The following is a 21,122-nucleotide window of genomic DNA, read 5'->3' as shown; positions in this document are numbered from 1 at the left end:
AGCTACAGTTAAACACAAAGGCCTAGAAATTCAGTATAGCCACGTTTGGGGCGCGACAGCATGGCGTTCGCTAACATTGGTGCCTGGTGCAACTTAGCACCACCTTCGCCGATATTCAGTTGCATCGCCCCAAGAGGTTGCTGCTGCGCTAAAGCAGGCGATGCATGACTATCATTAGGCGCTAAGCCGGCGATCCGGGGCGCAAACACCGAAGGCGGGCGCAGCGCAGGTGCGGCAAGTTGCTCATTGAGGGCAGACAGTCAGGCGCCGGTCAGCACTTAAAGGGGGAGGGTGGAATTGTTTAGCTGCCACGCCCTGCACACTGCAGCCCGAAGGCAAGGCCTGAACACTGCTTCTGGAACTGCTCCATGCCCAGGAGAATGGAGAAGGCCAAGGAGAGAGCGCAGCGCTTCGGCGAGGGTGAACTGAGGCTGCTGGTTGGCGCAGTGGACCGAAGGCGCCATATCCTCTTCCCTGAGGGTGGCAGGAGGCCGCTGCCCGCCGAATATCGGAAAGCATGGAGGGATGTGGCAAACAGGGTCACGTCCAACAGCGTGGTTGGCAGGACACCAACCCAATGCCAGAAAAAATTCAACGACCTCACTCGGGTTGTCAGGGTGAGTACCCTTTCCAGTATCCTCCTCATCCCTGCATGTGCACCTCACTTTATGGCCAAAGGGGCCTGAAAGACCTAACGGCCAGCCCTCATCCAGCAGCTAGGGGACTGTCATGAAAAGCACTTGCACATTCAGGACTTTACACACTGTCAGGGCTAATTGACCACGGGAGGCAGTGCGGGCAAGATCAGGGCTTGACACTGTCAGGGCTAATTGACCATGGGAGGCAGTGCGGGCAAGATCAGGGCTTGACACTGTCGGGGCTAATTGACCATGGGAGGCAGTGCGGGCAAGATCAGGGCTCGACACCGTCAGGGCTAATCGACCATGGGAGGCAGTGCGGGCATGATCAGGTCTTGACACTGTACTTAGAGGCTGTCCTTTCTCTTGCAGGCCAAGCTGGCACATGACAGAAGACAGCTGAGCGACCTCGAGCAGCGAGTGAAGCAGATCATGGCAGGCTGGATGAGTGGCCCCGTCGCCACTGGAGATGCTGACCCTGTTCTGGGCACCAATGGTAAGGTCGTCACCTTTTTGACCTCTCTCTTTCCACTTGCGCCGCACACCAGCATCTTTTGCCACTATCGAACCAATGCAGTGCACAGCAGCACTCATGCCTCCCTCGCTGCCGCCCTGTCCTCACTCTAAAGCAACTCTTGTGCCTCCCTGCTTTCAGATGGTGACTCGCCAGGTGAGGAGGCCGCCCCTCAAGCAAAGCTGGCACTGTGTCCGAGTCAGACATAGAGGAGGGGGAAGAGGAAGCCAGCCCATCAGGGACACCCTCAGCCAAGGCAGCCCATGGCCATGATGGTGACACGTCTTCCCTGGAGGGGAGCAGGGGGGAAGGGTCGGAGGATAGTGAAGCTCCGGGGACCAACGGGCTGTAGCAACGCGGGAGGGGTGGGGAAGCTCGGCGGCCTTCTCCCCAGAGGGCGAGTGCGGCCTCCAGTCCTGCTACGGTGAGCGCAGAGGAGGTGTGGCTCCTAGCGGAAATGGGCACCCAGGCTGAGTGCAGGCCCACTGAGCTCATGGCTGCAGTGGCAAGGATGCCTGACTCCATAGAGTCACTGGCAAGGAGTGTGCAGGAATTTGGGGCAGCACAGGCCAGGAGTCTGCAGTACGTCGCGGCAGCACAGGCCAGGAGTCTGCAACAATTCAGTGCAGCACAGGACAGGAGTCTGCAACAATTCAGTGCAGCACAAGCTAGGACTCTGCAGGAGTCATAGAGTCATAGAGTTTTACAGCACAGAAAGAGGCCCTTCAGCCCATCGTGTCTGCGCTGTCCATCAATCCCTGTCTAGTCTAATCCCACTTTCCAGCATTTGGTCCATAGCCTTGTATGCAATGGCATTTCAAGTGCTCATCTAAATGCTTCTTGAATGTTGTGAGGGTTCCTGCCTCTACCACCCTTTCAGGCAGAGAGTTCCAGATTCCAACCACCCTCTGGGTGAAAAAGTTCCTCCTCAAATCCCCTCTAAATCTCCTGCCCCTTACCTTGAATCTATGCCCCCTTGTTATTGACCCCCCTACTAAGGGGAAAAGTTCCTCTTTATCTACCCTATCTATGCCCCTCATCATTTTGTACACCTCAATCAGGTCCCCCCTCGGCCTTCTTTGCTCCAATGAAAACAACCCCAGCCTGTTTAGTCTTTCTTCATAGCTGAGGCGCTCCATCCCAGGTAACATCCTGGTGAATCTTCTCTGCACCCTCTCTAAAGCAATCACATCCTTCCTATAGTGAGGCGACCAGAACTGCACACAGTACTCCAGCTGTGGCCTCACCAGCGTTTTGTACAGCTCCATCATAACCTCCCTGCTCTTATATTCTATGCCTCGGCTAATGAAGGCAAGTATCCCATATGCCTTTTTAACCACCTTATCTACCTGTTCCGCTGCCTTCAGGGATCTATGTACATGCACACCAAGGTCCCTCTGACCCTCTGTGCTTCCTAGCGTCCTACCACTCATTGTGTACTCCCTTGCCTTATTTGTCCGTCCAAAATGCATCACCTCGCACTTTTCAGGGTTAAATTCCATTTGCCACTTTTCCGTCCATCTGACCAACTCGTTTATATCTTCCTGTAGCCTGAGGCTTTCCTCCTCACAATTTACCACCCCACCAATTTTCGTGTCATCTGCGAACTTACTGATCATACCTTTTACTTTCTCATCCAAATCATTTATGTAGATCACAAACAGCAAGGGACCCAGCACCGATCCCTGAGGTACCCCACTAGACACAGGCTTCCAGTCACAAAAGCAACCTTCGACCATCACCCTCTGCCTCCTGTCACTCAGCCAGTTTAGGATCCAACGCGCCAAGGCACCCTGGATCCCATGGGCTCTTACCTTCTTGACCAGTCTCCTATGCGGGACTTTGTCAAAAGCTTTACTGAAGTCCATGTAAACCACATCCACAGCATTTCCCTCATCCACACACCTAGTCACCCCCTCGAAAAATTCAATCAGATTTGTCAGACATGATTTACCCTTGACAAAGCCATGCTGACTATCCCCGGTTAATCCTTGCCTCTCCAAGTGGAGACTAATTTTGTCCCTCAGAATTTTTTCCAATAATTTCCCTACCACAGATGTTAGGCTCACTGGCCTGTAATTCCCTGGTTTATCCCTGCTACCCTTCTTGAATAATGGTACTACGTTAGCTGTTCTCCAGTCCTCTGGTACATCCCCTGTGGCCAGAGAGGTTCTGAAAATTTGTGTCAGAGCCCTTGCAATCTCCTCCCTTGCCTCACACAACAGCCTGGGATGCATCTCGTCCGGGCCTGGGGATTTATCCACTTTTTGGCCTGCTAAAACCGCTAGTACCTCCTCCCTCTCGATGCTAATATGTTCAAGTATGTCACAGTCCCCTTGCCCGATTTCTATGTCTACATCATCTTTCTCCATAGTGAACACAGATGCAAAAAATTCATTTAAAACCCCGCCCACATCATCTGGCTCTACACACAGATTGCCACTTTGGTCCCTAATGGGCCCTACCCTTTCCCTGGTTATCCTCTTGCCCTTAATATACTTATAAAACATCTTAGGATTTTCCTTTATTTTGCTCGCCAGTGTTATTTCATGGCCCCTCCTTGCCCGCCTAATTTCTTTCTTAAGTATGCCCCTGCACTTATTATACTCCTCTAGGGCTTCCTCCGTCTTTAGTCTTTTGTAACTGCCAAAAGCCCCCCTTTTTTTCCTAATGCATTTTTGTATATCCCTTGTCATCCAAGGTTCCCTTTGCTTGTCGGTCCCACCCTTGACCTTTACAGGAACATGTTGGCGTTGTACTCTCTCTCTATTTCCCCTCTGAAAGCCTCCCACTACTTTGATGTGGATTTTCCTATAAGTAGCTGCTCCCAGTCCACTTTGGCCAGATCCTGCCTTATCATATTAAAATTGGCCATCCCCCAATTTAGAACCCTCATTGTCTTTTTCCATGACCACCTTAAATCTCACCGAATTATGGTCACTGTCGCCAAAATGCTCTCCTACTGACACTTCCACCACTTGCCCGGCTACATTCCCTAGAATTAGGCCCCCTCTCTTGTAGGACTTTCTACATGTTAGCTCAAAAAGCTCTCCTGGATGCACTAAGAATTCTGCACCCTCTAAGCCTTTCACACTCTGACTATCCCAATTAATATTGGGGAAGTTGAAATCCCCCACTATTATTACCCTATTATTTTCGCACTTCTCTGAGATTTGCCTACATATCTGTTCCTCTATCTCCCCCTGACTGTTTGGGGGCCTATAGTACACTCCCAGCAAGGTGCGTGCCCCCTTTTTGTTTTTAAGTTCTACCCATATGGCCTCATTAGAGGAACCCGCTAATATATCATCCCTCCTTACAGCAGTAATCGACTCCTTAATTAATATTGCAACACCCCCTCCCCTTCTACACCCCCCTCTGTCTCTCCTGAAGATTCTATACCCCGGAATATTAAGCTGCCAGTCCTGACCCTCCCTCAACCATGTCTCCGTGATAGCAACAATATCGTACTCCCATGTGTTCAACAACAACTTCAGTTCATCCACCTTATTTGCAAGACTCCTTGCATTAAAATAAATGCCTTCCAGCCTTGCCATATTCCCTTTTGCCCTCACATATTTTCTCTGCCTTCCCAGCTGACTTGTTTTTTCCTCTGTATTTGGCTGTAAATCACCCCCTACTACAGCTCCACTCTGTATCCCATCCCCCTGCCAAGTTAGTTTAAACCCCCCCCAGCAGTGCTAGCAAACCTCCCCGCAAGGATATTGGTCCCCCTCTGGTTCAGGTGTAGACCGTCCGACTTGTACAAGTCCCACCTTTCCCAGAAGCAGGCCCAGTGATCCAGGAAACTAAAGCCCTCCCCCCTGCACCATCCCTTTAGCCACGCATTCATCTGTTCTATCTTCCTATTCCTATACTCACTAGCACGTGGCACCGGGAGTAATCCAGAGATTACAACCTTTGAGGTCCTGCTCTTTAATCTTCCACCTAGCTCCCTAAATTCTTGCTGCAGGACCTCATCCCTCTTTTTACCTATGTCGTTGGTACCAATGTGGACCACGACCTCTGCCTGTTCACCCTCCCCCTCCAGAATGCCCTGCAGCCGCTCAGTGACATCCTTGACCCTGGCACCAGGGAGGCAACAAACCATCCTGGATTCACGTCTACGGCCACAGAAACGCCTATCTGTTCCCCTTACTATAGAATCCCCTACCACTATTGCTCTCCCACTCTTTTTCCTCCCTTCCTGGGCAGCAGGAGCACCCCCAGTGCCAGGAAGTTGGCTGCTGCTGCCTTCCCCTGGTGAGTAATCCCCCTCAACAGTATCCAAATCGGTATACCTGTTTGAGAGGGGAATGGTCACAGGGGTCTCCTGCACTACCTGCCTGCTTCTATTGCTCCGCCTGGTGGTCACCCATTTCCTTTCTTCCTGTGCAACCCTTCCCTGCGGTGTGACCAACTCACTAAACGTGCTATCCACGACCCTCTCAGCATCGTGAATGCTCAACAACCCATCCACCCGCAGCTCCAGCGCCTCAATGCGGTCTGCTAGTAGCTGCAGATGGATGCATTTCCTGCACACGTGGTCATCAGGGGCACCGGCAGTATCCCTGAATTCCCACATAGAGCAAGAGGACATCACGGCAGCACAGGCTAGGAGTCAGCAGGACTTTGCTGCATCACAGGCGGCTTCTAGCCAAGTGCTCAGTCGTGCCGTGCATTCACTGGCTGCTGTCATGCAGACACAGACCAGGGCCACACGGGCACTAACTGCTGCCACACTCGCTGGATCGACCAGGCATCACCGGGGCACTCGCCGTGCCTCAGCAGCCCAGCAGTCTGTGCCTCAGCAGATTGCTGCGCATGCTGCAGTGCTGGCCCGTGCGCGTGCCAATGTATCAGCCGACCAGGGAGTGCCTGTGATCTGTCAGGCTGGCAGCATTCCTGCAGCCAACACAGTCACTCCTCCATTGCAGCTGCCACCAGCCGTTGGACAGACTGCTGCTGCCCAAACAGAGTTGGAGCAGTCAGCAGCCGGCCCCTCCAGTCCCAGAGCTGGTCCAGGCCGACCCCCAACGGCATCTGCCGGCAGATCCATCTGACCCTCAGCAGCCTTCCCCCAGCCTTGCTGCAGCCACTGGGGTCCCATTGAGGAGGAGCTGCAGGGCGGGTAGGGGCCAGTCACGGCAGCGAAACGGATCACCCTCGCAGGGGAAAAAGTAGGAGTGGCCAAATGTTTTGTTTTATTTATAAAGGCCGAGACTGCTGTATTTGTTTTAAATATAAATAAAGGCCGAGACTGCTGTATTTGTTTTATATTTAAAGGCCGAGACTGGTATATTTGTTTTACTTATAAAGGCCGAGACTGGTGTATGTGTGGTTTTTTTTTTTGGGGGGGGGGTTTCTCTCCATTAGTTTGTCATGTGGGAAGGGCACAGAGGTATCACAGTAAAAAATGTTCTTAAATCGCACTGTCCATGTTTTCTTTTGGAAGTCCTGGTTGCCCTGCTCGGCTGAGGGCTTGTGGAGCGGCTACATTCATCTTCTGCCATTGGCACAAGCCATTTCCTGAGAGGGGGCCTAGAACCGAGTTGCAATAAGCCACCGACGGGTGGCCCTTGCACTTTCTGCCTCCCTCACGTGCTGGTCCTCCTCCTCCTCCTCCTCCGGTGGTCCTCCAATGTCTGCTGGCAGTGGCTGAGTCCTGCGGATTGCCAGGTTGTGCAGCATGCAGCACACTACAACGAAATGGGAGACTCGCTCAGGCGAGTACTGTAGGGCTCCCCCGGAACGATCCAGACAGCGGAACCATTGCTTCAGCACGCTGATTGTTTGCTCAATGATGTTCCTGGTTACTTGATGGCTGTCATTGTATCCCTCTTCAGCAGGGGTGCTGGGCGCACGGAGCGGGGTCAGCAGCCAGGTGCACAAAGGATAGCCTTTGTCCCCGAGAAGCCATCCTCGTGGGTGAGGCTGGGCCTCGAACATGTCTGCCACAGAAGTCTGGCGCAGGATGAAGGCATCGTGGCTGCTGCCTGGAAAGCGGGCACTGACAGCTAGGATGAACTGCCTGTGGTCACACACCAACTGCACGTTGAGCGAATGGTAACCCTTCCGGTTGCGGTAATCCTCGGCATTCTATAGAGGTGCCCGCAAAGCCACATGTGTGCAGTCAATGGCGCCCTGCACCATGGGGAAGCCCGCTAATGCTGCAAAGCCCATTGCACGCTCTTGCTGCTTGTCCACGGTCGTGGGGAAGGAGATGAACTGACGTCTCCTTCTGAAAAGGGCATTGGTCACCTGGCGGATGAAGCAATGTACCGCGAACTGGGAGATGTTGAGAGCCACCGTCACCTTCACTGCCACCGACAGAGGCGTCCTGCTCCTCAGCTGTGGCTGCAGATCTCCACGAAGCAGGTGGCAGATCTCAGTGACCACCGCCCTTCTGAATCGCAGCCTCCGAACACACTGCTCCTCAGACATGTTCAGATATGAGAACTGCTGGCGGTATACCGTGGGTGGGTAAGGCCTCCTTTGCCGACACCTGTTGGCCCTTCTCCGTCTGGCCATGACTGGCAGTCTCTCACGGCGTCTCTGAGCCCTTTGAATGCAATGGAGAAGCCTAATGTTTCCACCCATTGCAGCCCCCATTATATGTTTCCAATCAATGCTATGACACTGAAGTTAAAGACAAGTGCAAAGCTCTGGCCTGAAGCCACAAGTACCTGTGCGAGTGTTGAGCCAATCCAGAAAGCTCTCTACCTTTGTCTCTCTCCAAAGATCCGTCTCTCACAAAGAAGGAGTGGTGCAAAATGGCTGCCATTTATACTGCAGGAGGAGTCCTCTTTAATTAGCGGCCCCCGCGCCCCGCAGCGACTGGGAACCGTTCCCCTCTACCAGTCACTAGGGGCGCCAGGCGCACAATAGGCCGGTTCGGGGCGCACAAAGGGCGTTGCACCATGAAATGATGTCAGGATCTGCACGCGCAGCTGAGCGCGCGCAAAGGTTTTGCGCCGCCGCTAAATCTTAACTGAAGTTCGCGAGAGGCGCAGATCGCGCCGCGCCCGAGCGCTAGCCGCTTAGCGCCCCACTTCTCCTCCTCTTAAGGAGCTAGCGGCTGGCGCAAACAACTGAATTGCTAGGCCAAAATGTAGGTTAAAGAGTAGACTTCCAGCCTCATTGTAATATTTAAGCTGACGTCCCGCCTCCTGGCAGCAGCTTGGCTGCCAGCCCTTTCCTCGCCTCCGTTAAAACTGGAAGTGGGCAGGTCGGAGGTGGGTTCAGGTCAGGATTCCGATTTTTAACATTTTAATTAACTCCTAACACACCCATTTTGTTTCGGTTAAAATTCCCCCCTTGGAATGAGCTTGATGCACCAAATGATCTTTTCATGCTCTGGACCATTCAGTCCATTAAGCCTGCTCCAACTATACTACTTCAACTAGAACCTCACAAGACTACCTCAGCAATAACATCAGATCAATATTTGTCGCTGCTGCTGCATGACTAACTATACTTTACAGAGCCTTCTAACTATTCATTAATTTTAAATGTTATTAAAAACTGAAAATCACTAAAATAAATGAGACTTATTATGCATTATCGAAATCCAAATAGAATTACAAGCAAATTATTAATTTAATAGGTAAATAATTCAAAACTATCACAGGCACAATGAAACATGGCATGGTGGATTAGAATAGTATAGAAATGATCCCGGTTAGGCTTCACTAAACAGGGATTTGTTATTGAAAGTTAAATAGTATTTGCAGCTTAGGTGCCATTGCAAAAGTTCAGAAAAAGACTCCAAATGCAGAATATTAAACTTTTTTTGACTATCAATCCAATCCCTCAAATTTAAATTCATGTATTCAATCACAAGAAATGAGCACTACATTAAATTCAAAGTTCAATGAGAATAAAAAGACTTTGACGGACTCCAATTCATACATTTTCACTTGTCTTTTTATTCACTTATTTTGCTATCTTCATTCAAAAATAACCAGTGGTGCTCCCCTGATCTCTCTTCAGTTTCATCCAGTGAGTAGTTGAGCCATACAAACCAGAAAGATCCCAGATACAATCTCCAGCCTGTGCTAAGTCAGCTGACCCCAGCTGTGATGGCAGTTGGGACACTACAATTGGCCTCAGTACCCTTTGATTAGGAATGGAAAGGAAGAAAAAAAACTGACCAGGGCTCCTGATCCTGATTGCAATCCAACGATACATACGGAACGTGCGCACATTTGGACGTTGAGCAGTGAAAGGACTGGCCTCAGGTGCAGCACTCATAATGGCCAAGCAGCCTGCCGTCACTCACTGTCACAAGGCTCGCACACGAAGAACGACCACTTGGGTGAGACACCAGCAAGCAACTGACATCTGTGGAACTGTACCCCAGCAAGGAGTAAATGCCTCGGGAGGAGTGGGGAGAGCAAGAAAAAAAAAAGAAATGAACCAATAACATTTCAATTTTTGTGGGACACTCTGGGAATGAATTGCATGCAGTTCAATAGGAAACATAACAAAATGGAAAAATACTTTGCAGCATTTAACAAGCAAAAACAGAACAACCAGAAGTTAGTGCTCTTCTAATAATATTTATATACAACCAGTTGTGACTGGGAAAGTAGTAAGAATCACTGCCTAATCTAAGGAATACAAGTTTGTATTACGCTTGTATTAAGTATGTTAAATTAAATATAAATACAGCTTTTACACAAGTTTTTGTGACATGCAACCTGGGAATGTGACACAAGAGTTTACCATTGGCAGCAAAAATTGTGAGCGCAATTTTCAGATTGGTGCAACCAAAATATTAGGTTTTATGGTTACAACTTGTTTTTACAAGAATATTTAGACAGAAAAATGTTGTATTCTTAGGAATTAGTTCAGGAAAACTGGAATATGGGGCCAGTCCAGGGAAAGATCCAAAATGGTGACAGTCATTGACTGTGCCCCAATTTACTTGAAAGAAATACAGGTTTCTGAAACTAACCTCAGACTAACCAGACTAAATCTACCATATGTTAACATTTCAAGATAATTCATTGTGCTACTTACTTTCTAGCCATTTTCAAATGAGATGCACAAACATAATTTTAACAAAAACTACGTTCTCAAATATCCCATCTTTCAGAGCTCCATTTCTGTGGCCTTTGTTCTACTTGCCTTACTACAACAATGTGTATATTCTCCATACCAGTGCATATTCGAGGTAAGTATGCACATATGTGGAGCATTTTCACATCAATAATGGACAAAATGGAACAAAACTTAAGTAAATGCACTTCAACAAAGCTGGACTGGTTTGGGGTACTCCAAAATTTAGGGACAGTTGGAACCTCTGCATGTGAGCTTAGTCCTTTTGGGAGGTAACCATGATTATTTTGGAGCAGGAGACTAGGGCAGGGTACCAATACAAAGATGTATCCAATCTCAATAATGAGGAAAAACCAGCTCTAGATTTTATGAGCCATCTGCCCACAGGGCAAATATTTTCAGCAATGTGTTGGTAAGGCTTTTTGCGTTCATTTCTCCGGGTTGCAAATTTTTCAGCGACAAAGTACATTCTGTAACTTAATTATAACAGGAATATTCTGACAGTACTTACTGATGGGTCATAGTAACTTTTGCTGGAACGTCCCACATTTCTATGGACAGCTTGAAACATTAGTATAACTACTGTATTTAGAATAGCAAATTATAGTCCTACATGTCTCTATCTTTGAAACTGGTCTGTGCTAGATAAACAACTGAATTAAATATTAGTGTTGGGATTTATGAGGAGCAGCATTGAGACTAGCTACTAACAGAAGCAGATTTACTGAAATATATTGAGTTACTTATTACTGTAATACAAACATTATCATTTCCATGCCTTGTCTAGTAAACTCACCACAAACCAGAATGTGAAACCATTTTAACTACAGACTCTGCAAAGCTGACATGAGGCACAACAAATACAAGATAATGCAATTGGGCATAACACAATAAAAGATATTGCATTCTCAATGCATTATTGTTGGCAATTATCAGAATCTCTACAACTTAATTTCAAAAACACAATCACCTGCAAACCATAACATTGTCTCTTTTTTTTTTAAATTTCAAACACTATTACATTAAGGCAATAACTTGCATCCCTGCTATAATGACATCAGCCTCTGTTATTGCTTTGCTACATATCATAAATACTTCTCATCGACAAGTCAGGCTAATTCAGATTAATTTTATTGTTTTTTTCAGCTATATACATATAGTGTGCAATTACCTTTGTCATTTCATTATCACAGCAGAAAATTATCACTGAGTTTATTTGTGAAGTCTAGAACACTAACGTCCAAAAATAAATTATGGGCAGAGCCTGAAAGGAAGCGTTATTGATTGTAAAAATGATAGGAAGATTAGACAAACATTTTAGCACTGCATTCTATGCCTGACAACCATGTACTTTATATAATATTGGAATTCTATCAGTACAGCAACTTTCTAATGGCATTGGATACCATCAATCATCTTTTGTATTGTAGTACCAGAACTGCTACACCCATAGGGTGAAAAATGTGAAATAATATAAAAGCAAAGTGAAATAATATCCCTTTGTGTGAAAAGGCATCACTTACTTTAAATTCACTTGCATTTCTGAACTCTCTTGGTCCCTGCCTTCATGATTTTCCCCAATAATGGAGTTTACTATATGTCCTGAGTATGTGAACTATTTTCCCTGATCAAATATCTCTTGCCCCTCACCACAAATTTATGGGGCAGAATCCGTGCTTTTGCTCATTGCCATTAAATAGTAAATGAGCATGAAGTAGTAGGATTGAAACCGAAAGTTTGACAAAAACAAAGCATTTTATCCAAGATTTAGCATAGTTTTGGTATCTCTAATCACATTTAAAAACTAGCTTCACTCACACAAAACATGCTCTAGCTTATTTTTGATATAATAGTTGCAACAAATAGCAATTTTGTCTTAGCTAGACATCTGAGGGAGAGGTCAAGCCATTCAATTCAAATACAAACATTCAAGACTGGTTCAAATTATGTTTGATTGGCAGCTTCATTTTGAGTCCAGCAGAGTTTTTTAATTCTGCTTCAATCTTAGTCATTTTCAGGTATGTATTTCTCAGCCCAACTGGCTTAAATCAGAAGGGTCTGTTTCAACCCTTCGGAAAGCAATAATCAGGCCAGATAACTTTCGTGGATTTTGAGGAAAGGAGAAGAGCTGTCAAGTAAATACTGTATAGGTGGGGGGAGGGTGGGAATTTGTCTTCGCCAGCAAAGTTGCTGGTAAAATGGCCGCAACTCTAACCCAGCGAAATTGGTCTGGGGAGCATGGAGATAGGTGGCGCAGTGCTCACCTTCCATGCAACACGTCCTGGCGGCATTGCTGGAGGGATCCAGGTGAAATTTCTGTCCAGTTTCTGAATGCACCTTCAAAAGCCGTTTCCCAGCAACTGCACCACTAGCCTCGCTCAATGCACAACCCCCAATCACTCATCTACCAACAATCTGCACCAATGATGAGGCACATCTCCCATTCCTAGCCTCACCTTGGAGGAGAGGTGTAGGCCAATCTTGGCAGGGGCATGGATGAGCCCTTGGCCAGCGGCAGGGCTGAAAGGATACAAGATGCGGGTATCCTCATACGTTATCCTCCTTCTGGCATGCACCTCTTGCTTTCCTGCCCTCCCGTCAGCACAACTCCACCCTTGTGCCTTCTTCATTCCACACACACAAGAAATGCAGCTTGCCCAGCCAGTGGGTCAACAAGAAGAGGCAGCCTGCCCAGCCAGTGGGACCGCAGACGAATGATTCCATCCCAGATAGCCCCGCCACAAAGAGGCTGTCTGGAATGCATCCTTCCATCCGATTCCTCCTCTTCGGCATCTTCCTCTTCAACGTCTTCCTCTAAATGTGAAATAACAACATAAAATGCTGAAAATACTCAGTTGGTCAGGCAGCATCTCGGCCTGAGATGCGAACTCTGTTTTTCTCTCCACGGATGTTGCGTGACCTGCCGAGTATTCCCAGCATGTTCTGTCTTCATTTACCATCCGAGCCCTTGCAGGCATCCAGCAGCATTCCCTACACACTTAAAAACAACTTTTCACATCTATTGCAGCAAGCCACCACTTCAATAAAATCAAAAAAACAGTCCAAACCCTTAAATTCAAACTTACCTGATGATGTGTGTGTCCCTTTAAGAGCTGCAGACATCGCCACTGTCAGCCTGCTTGCACACCAGGTTAACCTGGCACTGAATTCAGTGCTAGGGTCAAAGTTCGTGTTGGTGACGTTAAGTCAGCGTTGCACGCCGACTGACATCACCACGCCACCATTTTTTCTTTCAGGGCACTGCCAGTTATGGGCAGCGCAAAGAGGGAGAGGAATATGGCGGCCGCCGCGGGACCCGCCACCAGCTGGCGAAAGAGCGGCGGTCTGCAGAGTGGTGCTCAACTGATGAATTTCTAGCCCATAAAGTTTAGTGCAGTAGTCATGGCTGTTAGCTATTTTCTATTTACTCAGGGAGATAGTTAAGTTTAATAACTACTCTAAAACCTATGCTGTATCATTGCTACTGTACAATTATTCTTTTACTGTTTAATACATTTGTTTGGCAGTTAAAACATAAGTCATTGTCTAATGTTACGTTATTCCACCAGGTCAAGGGGGTAGATTTTAAACTTTAGAGTGGCTGACCGGCGGAGTGCGGGAGTCCCAAGCCATTTAGAGGGCAAGCCACATTCCCATGCCGTCAGTGAGCTGCAGGCACCAAACGGATCTCCTGCTGCAGCTCGCCGGCAATAGGCCGGTACAATATAGGGTGGCTTGGATGTTGTGTCGGTCCCCAGGTAGCTCTCAAAGGGGTGGGGAGGGGGAGGGGAGCAGAGTGGGGGAAAACCATGGCCAACAGCGAACTCGCAATATTTTTGTGGAGATGGAGGAGCATTACTGCTCTTCCTGGCTTCACAAAAATATAACCTAGAAACTTTTCTGGGCTGTTTTTGGAACACTGGTTAGGTTCCTCAATGCCAGGACACATGGGCGGAGCATTAGCAACTTGCCCTTGTGTCCTTTAAAATTGCAATCAGGGTGCTAACTGCATCACAGTACCCCGATTTGTATAATCAAGAGACATACTGCCTGAAAAATTAAGGTGCTCCAACCACCCAAGGTAAGATCCCCTTACAAATGGTTGCAGCCAAAGCATCAGTTAATGGGGCAGTAAATGTACCAACCCCATTTTAAGGCCCGTTAAATACTGATTTGGCCAGTTTAAATTGCTCCAAGGAACACCCATGATAAAACTAGTAATAGAAAACAGAACGGTCAATCCTTTGGCAAATGGCAAATTTACCTAAGTATCTGGAGAAGCAAAAGCAATCTCTAGGACAGAAGGATTGAGGGCTCACCCTCGGGAATAGTCAATGATGCTGAATTCAAAGAATAATCTAGAATAAAAGAATTTAAAAAAAAATTTAACAGAGTTTATCTGTGTTTAGCCCTCCAAAAATGGATTTAATGACGTGTAGCTTTCTTTGGCATATGTGCTCTACAACAATAAATTTGCTTCGCATGCAGCTACTTCACAATAATATTCATACCGCATCATTGTGTAACTGTTTTCTCACTTTGGTCCAGGTTCTCTGGTCATTGAAACCGCATTCACCACCTTTGTGATGTAATCTGACACTTACCCGATCCTCTGTATATTTCAGGGTCATCTTCATCCACCAGAATACCCTTCAATCGTCCATTACAGAGCTCACAAGAACTAGCACAGCACCATTATTGAAACAAGATTTTCTCATTTGCCGGTGCCATTCTCCAATATAACTGCACACTTCATAGCTGGATTAACAAACGACAGAACATTAATACAAGCTAAGTGGCTTGTTATCTGCTTAAGAAGTATTATTGCAGGCAATTGGCTGTTATTTGTTTGGTACCACTAACAAGAGTTCATGCTCAGAACTTACATGTTGCAAAAGCACGTGTTCCCACAATTTCAATAATGGCTCTCATTAATATTGACCAAAAAAAGACATCGCTCCCATTTTTCATAAAAAGTAAGAATTTTAATCGTCTGATCTGATTTACTTTCTTCTATTGAAACCTCTTCCTTACAAACTTGAGCAAACTAACTTTATATCTGTTAATAGTAGAATGTAAGTCACAATTGGCACGAATACCAGTTTGTAAAGAAAATTGGGATGAGCGACAGTATCATTACTTTTAAATGTATTTTTGTTGAGGTTTAGTGTAAATAGTAAGCAGTGATAACACCAGTGACACTAGCTAAAAGGAATTACAGAGATCCATTAATATATGCTCAGTAACTTGGGATACTTCAGCAGGGTGGAAATTGCTTTGTTTTTCTTGAGAGTAACAAACTGATAATAAAATTGTGAGAATACACAATTTTGAAATGAGTGCCTCCTGAAAATACAAGTTTGATAGTGGTAATGAAAAATTTGCAGCCAATCATGATATACCTATAAATGATGCTTTAATGTTGAAACAGTTAACATACCACTATGGTATGCAAGGGTCCCAAAGTTCGATAATCCAGATGTGGAATGCACAATTTTGAGGTAAACAGCCCAATTAAAATTGAGAAAATCCAAATTTGTTTCATGCTATGCGTGAAATTATTGACCTGGTTATTTGCCAGTGTTGCGCTCTCTCACACAGAGTGTACGTGAGTTTCACTTTGATCGCAAATATTATGCAAAATACATAATGGGCCTGTCAGTAAAATTCCTGAGTTTATGCAGCACATGTGTCGTTCTCGAAGCCTGTCCATACTGAGCTGCTTTGTTTTTGTTACAACTCTATTTCAAGCTATGCTGCTTAGTTTCAGTGTTTCCCTCTTTCTGGATCTTATATAAGATGAAACCGAAAAATAAGAAGAAGGGATGCCAGAGTGATCAGATGGCACCAGAACCCTCCAGGATAGGGATGGCACGGTCAGTGGCAGTCAGGTTAGAATGGCCCTCAACTTGTGCGCCTCTGGCTCCTTCCAGGCTACTACATGAGAAATCTGCAATATTAGCCAATTGTTGTGCACGGATGTGTCAAATGGATGATGCATTGTTCAGCAGGGCCAACACTTTCATTTCCTTTCACATTCAGCGGCAACAGAGCATAGCATGGCTTCCCAATTTTGTTGCACTGTTGGATTTTATAAACCTCAAAGAGGATATTGATGGCACCCAAAAGTCATCTCGGCCCTAGGCACAATGCCATAGCTATATGTGCAGAAAGAGGTTCCACTCCATCAAAATATAGTGGGCTAGTTACAAGAAATAAAAGCATCATGCAGGCAGCATTCATCATATTTGTATTTTGAGATAATCATAAGTGCCAGGTTTAACTCCAGGTGAATGCAGGTTACAAAGATGGGTCCTCGAAGACCAAGTCCACCCATTTCTGCCTTGGTTAATGATATCCTCACAGGCAAAAGTAGGGCACAGGTAAAAGTAGGGCACAGGTAAAGAAATGACAATGCAGGTACTCTTTATTTTTTAGCATTCCACACTGCATCATGAAGCAGCACTGGAAGAGGCCAATGCTATATGATGACAGCTAAGTGGCCCCTTAAAGTGCAACCCTACCAGGGTCTCCAATATCATTAATAAATAACAACAGAAAACGCTGGAAAAACCCAGCAGGCCAGGCAACATCCGTGGAGAGAAACAGAGTCAACGTTTCGGGTCGAAACTCTTCTACAGAACTGAGAAAAAAAAGGCAGGAAATGAAACAGATTAAAAGGCAGTTTGGGGGCTGGGAAATGGGGGAGGGGGATGAAAGAAGAGACATTAAGAGATATTCAAGGTGAGACGAGATAGTAATAGGACAGGTAAAGAAACAAACAATGGCTCTAGATGAAGTGTGAAATGCGCTGGCAGAGTGAAAGACAGCTGCCATGTAGGAGAGAGGGGTTAAAAAAAGGAAAAGGCACAAACCAAAAGTGTGGATAAAAAATATATAAAAATATAATAGGGGCCGAGGTTATGATCTGAAATTGTTGAACTCGATATTGAGGCTGTAAAGTGCCTAATCTGAAGATGAGGTGCTGTTCCTCGAGTTTACACTGAGCTTCCGTGGAACAATGCAAGAGGCCGCAGACGGTGAGGTCTGAGTGGGAATGGAATGGTGAATTGAAATGACAGGTGACTGGAAGCTCGGGGTCACCCTTACGGACTGTATCATATATCAATCCAATATCATTGATTTCTGCAAACTGCAGAACTTTGCAATACAATAAGGAGAAAGATCCCAGAACAGGATGCAGACACTGACCAATAGGATGGCACTGCAACAAATGAGTGTTCCAGACATTCATTCAGCTAGGGGCCTAAGATGGCCATTTAAGGAATACCCTTTAAGCAATATAGTGGCGCAAACACCATTCCCACCATTGTCCTCTGTACAGTACTATCAATGACCAACCTCTGTTCTGCTGCTACCATATTCTCCACAATCAGAAAGAAACTCTCTATACAAACATTACTATATGGTATATTCTTCTTCACCTTCAATTTTATCCTCACTATTGTTAACCTCCAATGCTGCTTTTTATATGGCTACTGCAGTCCTTTTAACTCCTACAGCAGGCCAACTATGTTCCTCGCCACTATGTGCAAACTCCCACAGCAGGAGCTCAACATCAATAGAACATTTATGCAAAACAGGCATTGCTAGGAGAAATTTCTGTGCACTAAAAGTCTGCGAGATCTCCTGCAGCATACTATTTCCACCGTGTGATTATATATACCAGAGACTGAGTGGTTAATTATAGGAAAAGAATATAATAAAAGTCTAAATAATATAATACAGTACAATATAGCAGAGTTTACAATATAACAATGACAGTGATTCACACTATATAACTGCAAAGTATGATAAGGATAGTATAATAACACAGTAATGTAATCCCTATACATAAATTTTCACTTCTGTCAGAGCTTTGGTGATACTTTTCTCATTCCTTAAGATCACAATCACTAATCTGAACAGGGGTAAAATATGCTTTTTTTTATATTTGATTGTGCAGCTCAGGAAAGCAATTATGAGTTATTAATTATCTTAACAAGCAAAACTTTACTTTTTTCCCTTATTTTTTTGCAAGGATAGGAATCCTCAGAGAATGACTAAACAAGGAGGAATAGTCCATTAGCCTTACATTCCACCATGACTGCCTCAGATGTGGTGTACACCTTGTCTGCACCACTTACAGTCTATCGTATTTGAAAAGAACAATTTTCATTTATACACCACCTTTAACATAAAAAAAAATCCCAAGGTGCTACATGGGCAAAAATGGCCACCAAGCCAAAGAATGAGATATTAGGAGGGGTGACCAAAAGCTTGATCAAAGAGATGGTTTTTTAAGGATAATAGGGCAGTGGAGAGGCAGAGAGGTTTAGGGAAGGTATTCCAGAGCGTAGCTGGATGAAGGCATGGCCGCCAATGGTAGAGCGAAGGGAGGCCAGAGTCAGAGGAAGAGTTGTAGGGCTGTATGAGGTTACAGAGATAGGGAGGAGCGAGGCCATGAAGGGGTTTAAACAGGAGGATGAAAATTTTAAATTGGAGGCTTTGGAGACTAATGAGTGATTAATTTTAAAATTTGCTCAACATCACCCATCAGTCAATTAAAAGAAAAAGCACTCATAGCTTTTATTCATGTGTGGTAAGCAAATTCACCATTTATCCCGCACATCAATGTAGGCCTTCGCTCAAATAACTTACTAAGAGCACACTTGCCCATCTACACTACAGCAACTGTGATTTAAATACAGTACACATAGCCATTAATTGACAGGTACAGTAGCAATGATCTTAAGTCTCACAAGGGCGTACTTGTTTACTGCATTTAATATACAATTAATAATCATTAATACAATTTAACCCTCTCACAAATATATAATCCACAATTCACCTCCTGCATGTGCTATTTACATCTTATAAGTTATATGGTGGAACCTAAAGGTCATGCAACAAGCGACATTGGGCTAAAATAAAGAAAAAAAAACATAGATTCATCAAATGCAGAAATAATGGCAGATTTATCATGCTTGAAATACCAAGAATTAAAACATCTTAGAAAAAAAATTATAATGGTTGTGCAACTTTATATAAAGGGCTCAAAATGTTAGTTTCACTGAGCAAATGCTATTTCATCAAGTGATCTCTCTCACTCTCCATTCTTTATGCATTAACAGAAAATACAGTGTCCTTTAGGACAGTGACCTGATTCTGTTTAAATGATTTTGATACATGAGTGCATCAAGGTATCTCTCCTCTGTTGCTACATAAGCAGAAAAGTAACAGTTCTCCCTTCCTCATCACTATCCCAGTACAGCTTAGGTTAGCTAATATCTAAAAAGTACGGTACCTGAGTGACTTGATTTCTGCTTGACCATGGAAGAAGGTGCTATTCTACTGTGAACTCTAATTAGTTTTGTTGTTTTGCTATTTTTGGGGGGTGGGGGTGGGTGAGAAGCAGTAAAACTCAACATATGGAAGAATAGTGCTTCATCTTATTAATCTCTATTCAACAGAAGATAGATTTGTGATGGGGAAAGGTCCACTGATGCCTGTTACCAGCCATGACAGCGCTACAGAGATTTACACTGCAGCATCAATCTTGTCAACTAGATACCAAACAGTGACTGCTGGACACTGGGGAAAAGCACAATACTGCTATATATGTGAACTCATTTGTAATGTTGTTGCTTTTTTGATTCATACTTGTATGTCAGGATATTTTCATTGGAACTCACTTTTTGATGAAGTCTCGCTGCCATGTGAAGCAGTTTCTGCTGTAAAAGTAGAAAGAAGCAGCCTGTTAGTAACAGATAAGAGATGCAGCATGCACCTTTATAAGCAGTTGAGAACTAGCCTGTCAGTTGTACTATTTATTTCACATGATAGTGATTTGGGTTGTGATTACACAAATTGGCCATTATGACTCTTAGGGAGCGGAATTCCCCTAGTCTGCGCCTCCAGGGGGAGGCACTAACGGGGCGCGACTGGTTTTTCTACCCCCTCCCCAAAGGCAATAACCACGTCCCCCATGAAATTCTGCGGGAGGTTAGTGGTGGCACTACCGGGTAATGCCCCGATCTTCTGCGCCTGGAGATCATGACGTCATCTCCAGGCGCAGCGCCCCGGGAGAAGAATTTGCACTCGCGCCCCGCAACAGCACCGGGCGATGTTACCGACTGCTGCAGGGGTCACGAACAGTGAGGCCTGCCACTCACGGGGCGCAACTTAAAGGCGCGGTGGGCGGCAGGCCCAAAAAAAAGCAGCTTTAAAAAAAATTATTTTCGGCCACCGGTTGCGTGTCCACACGTGACGCTGCTGAGCACGTCGCCCCGGATCGGGACATTCCCCGCCTCGTGCGCTCTAACAGGCAAGTGCTGCGCTTGATTTAGCACGCCACTTCCCTCTTGGAGCAAAAAGAGGGAATTTAACAAATGCTTGAAAAGGTTAGCGCCTGCTGCTAACTTTCCAAACATTTGTCACTTAGTGCCCCAAATGGCCCTCATGGGGAATTTCTCCCCCTTAATGTTTAAGTATGAATTGCCTGAACAGAAAAAAAGAGAACATGTTACTAGCAAACAGGAATCTATGGGTTCCACGGGTCAACTATCATCTGTAATGCGATGCAAGCAACAGATGAGATGAGAACAGTTGCTGGTACCATGTAGTCCAAACAACTTTGATTCTCAGAAAAAGCACATTAGTAACAGCCCAAAACGCAAATGTAGATTACTAACCAACGTCTGAGACTAGGCTTCCCCGGCTGCAATAAACCATTTTAAACTGCAGTGAACTTTCGTTCTAATTTCAATCCTCTGTCTAAATAGTCTTATTAAAGGCCTTGAATACAAAAGAATCAATAAAGCGATTATTCGTATAACTTACAAGAATTTGTCACTTTAAACCAGTCAATGTCAACCACCCATATTTTTAAGAGAACTCTACAACGT

At 45.5% G+C, this 21,122-nt stretch overlaps 1 protein-coding gene across 1 annotated transcript in view; it reads right to left on the bottom strand.

Moving 5' to 3' along the window:
* The window catches only part of LOC147113508 (methylated-DNA--protein-cysteine methyltransferase-like), a 442,117-nt gene that overhangs the window by 374,798 nt on the left and 46,197 nt on the right, over nucleotides 1-21,122 (bottom strand). Inside the window, exon 2 of the mRNA XM_085994688.1 lies at nucleotides 19,911-19,949. Coding sequence (XP_085850814.1) covers nucleotides 19,911-19,934 — 24 coding nt within the window. The 5' untranslated portion in view covers nucleotides 19,935-19,949. The remainder of the gene's footprint in view (nucleotides 1-19,910; nucleotides 19,950-21,122) is intronic.

Source organism: Somniosus microcephalus, chromosome 8 (genome assembly GCF_052327205.1).
Source record: "Somniosus microcephalus isolate GS21.2 chromosome 8, FLI_Smic_1.0, whole genome shotgun sequence".
Taxonomy (NCBI): domain Eukaryota; kingdom Metazoa; phylum Chordata; class Chondrichthyes; order Squaliformes; family Somniosidae; genus Somniosus; species Somniosus microcephalus.
The sequence above is the reverse complement of the archived record's forward strand: the minus strand, read 5'-3'. Positions and strand labels throughout refer to the sequence as shown.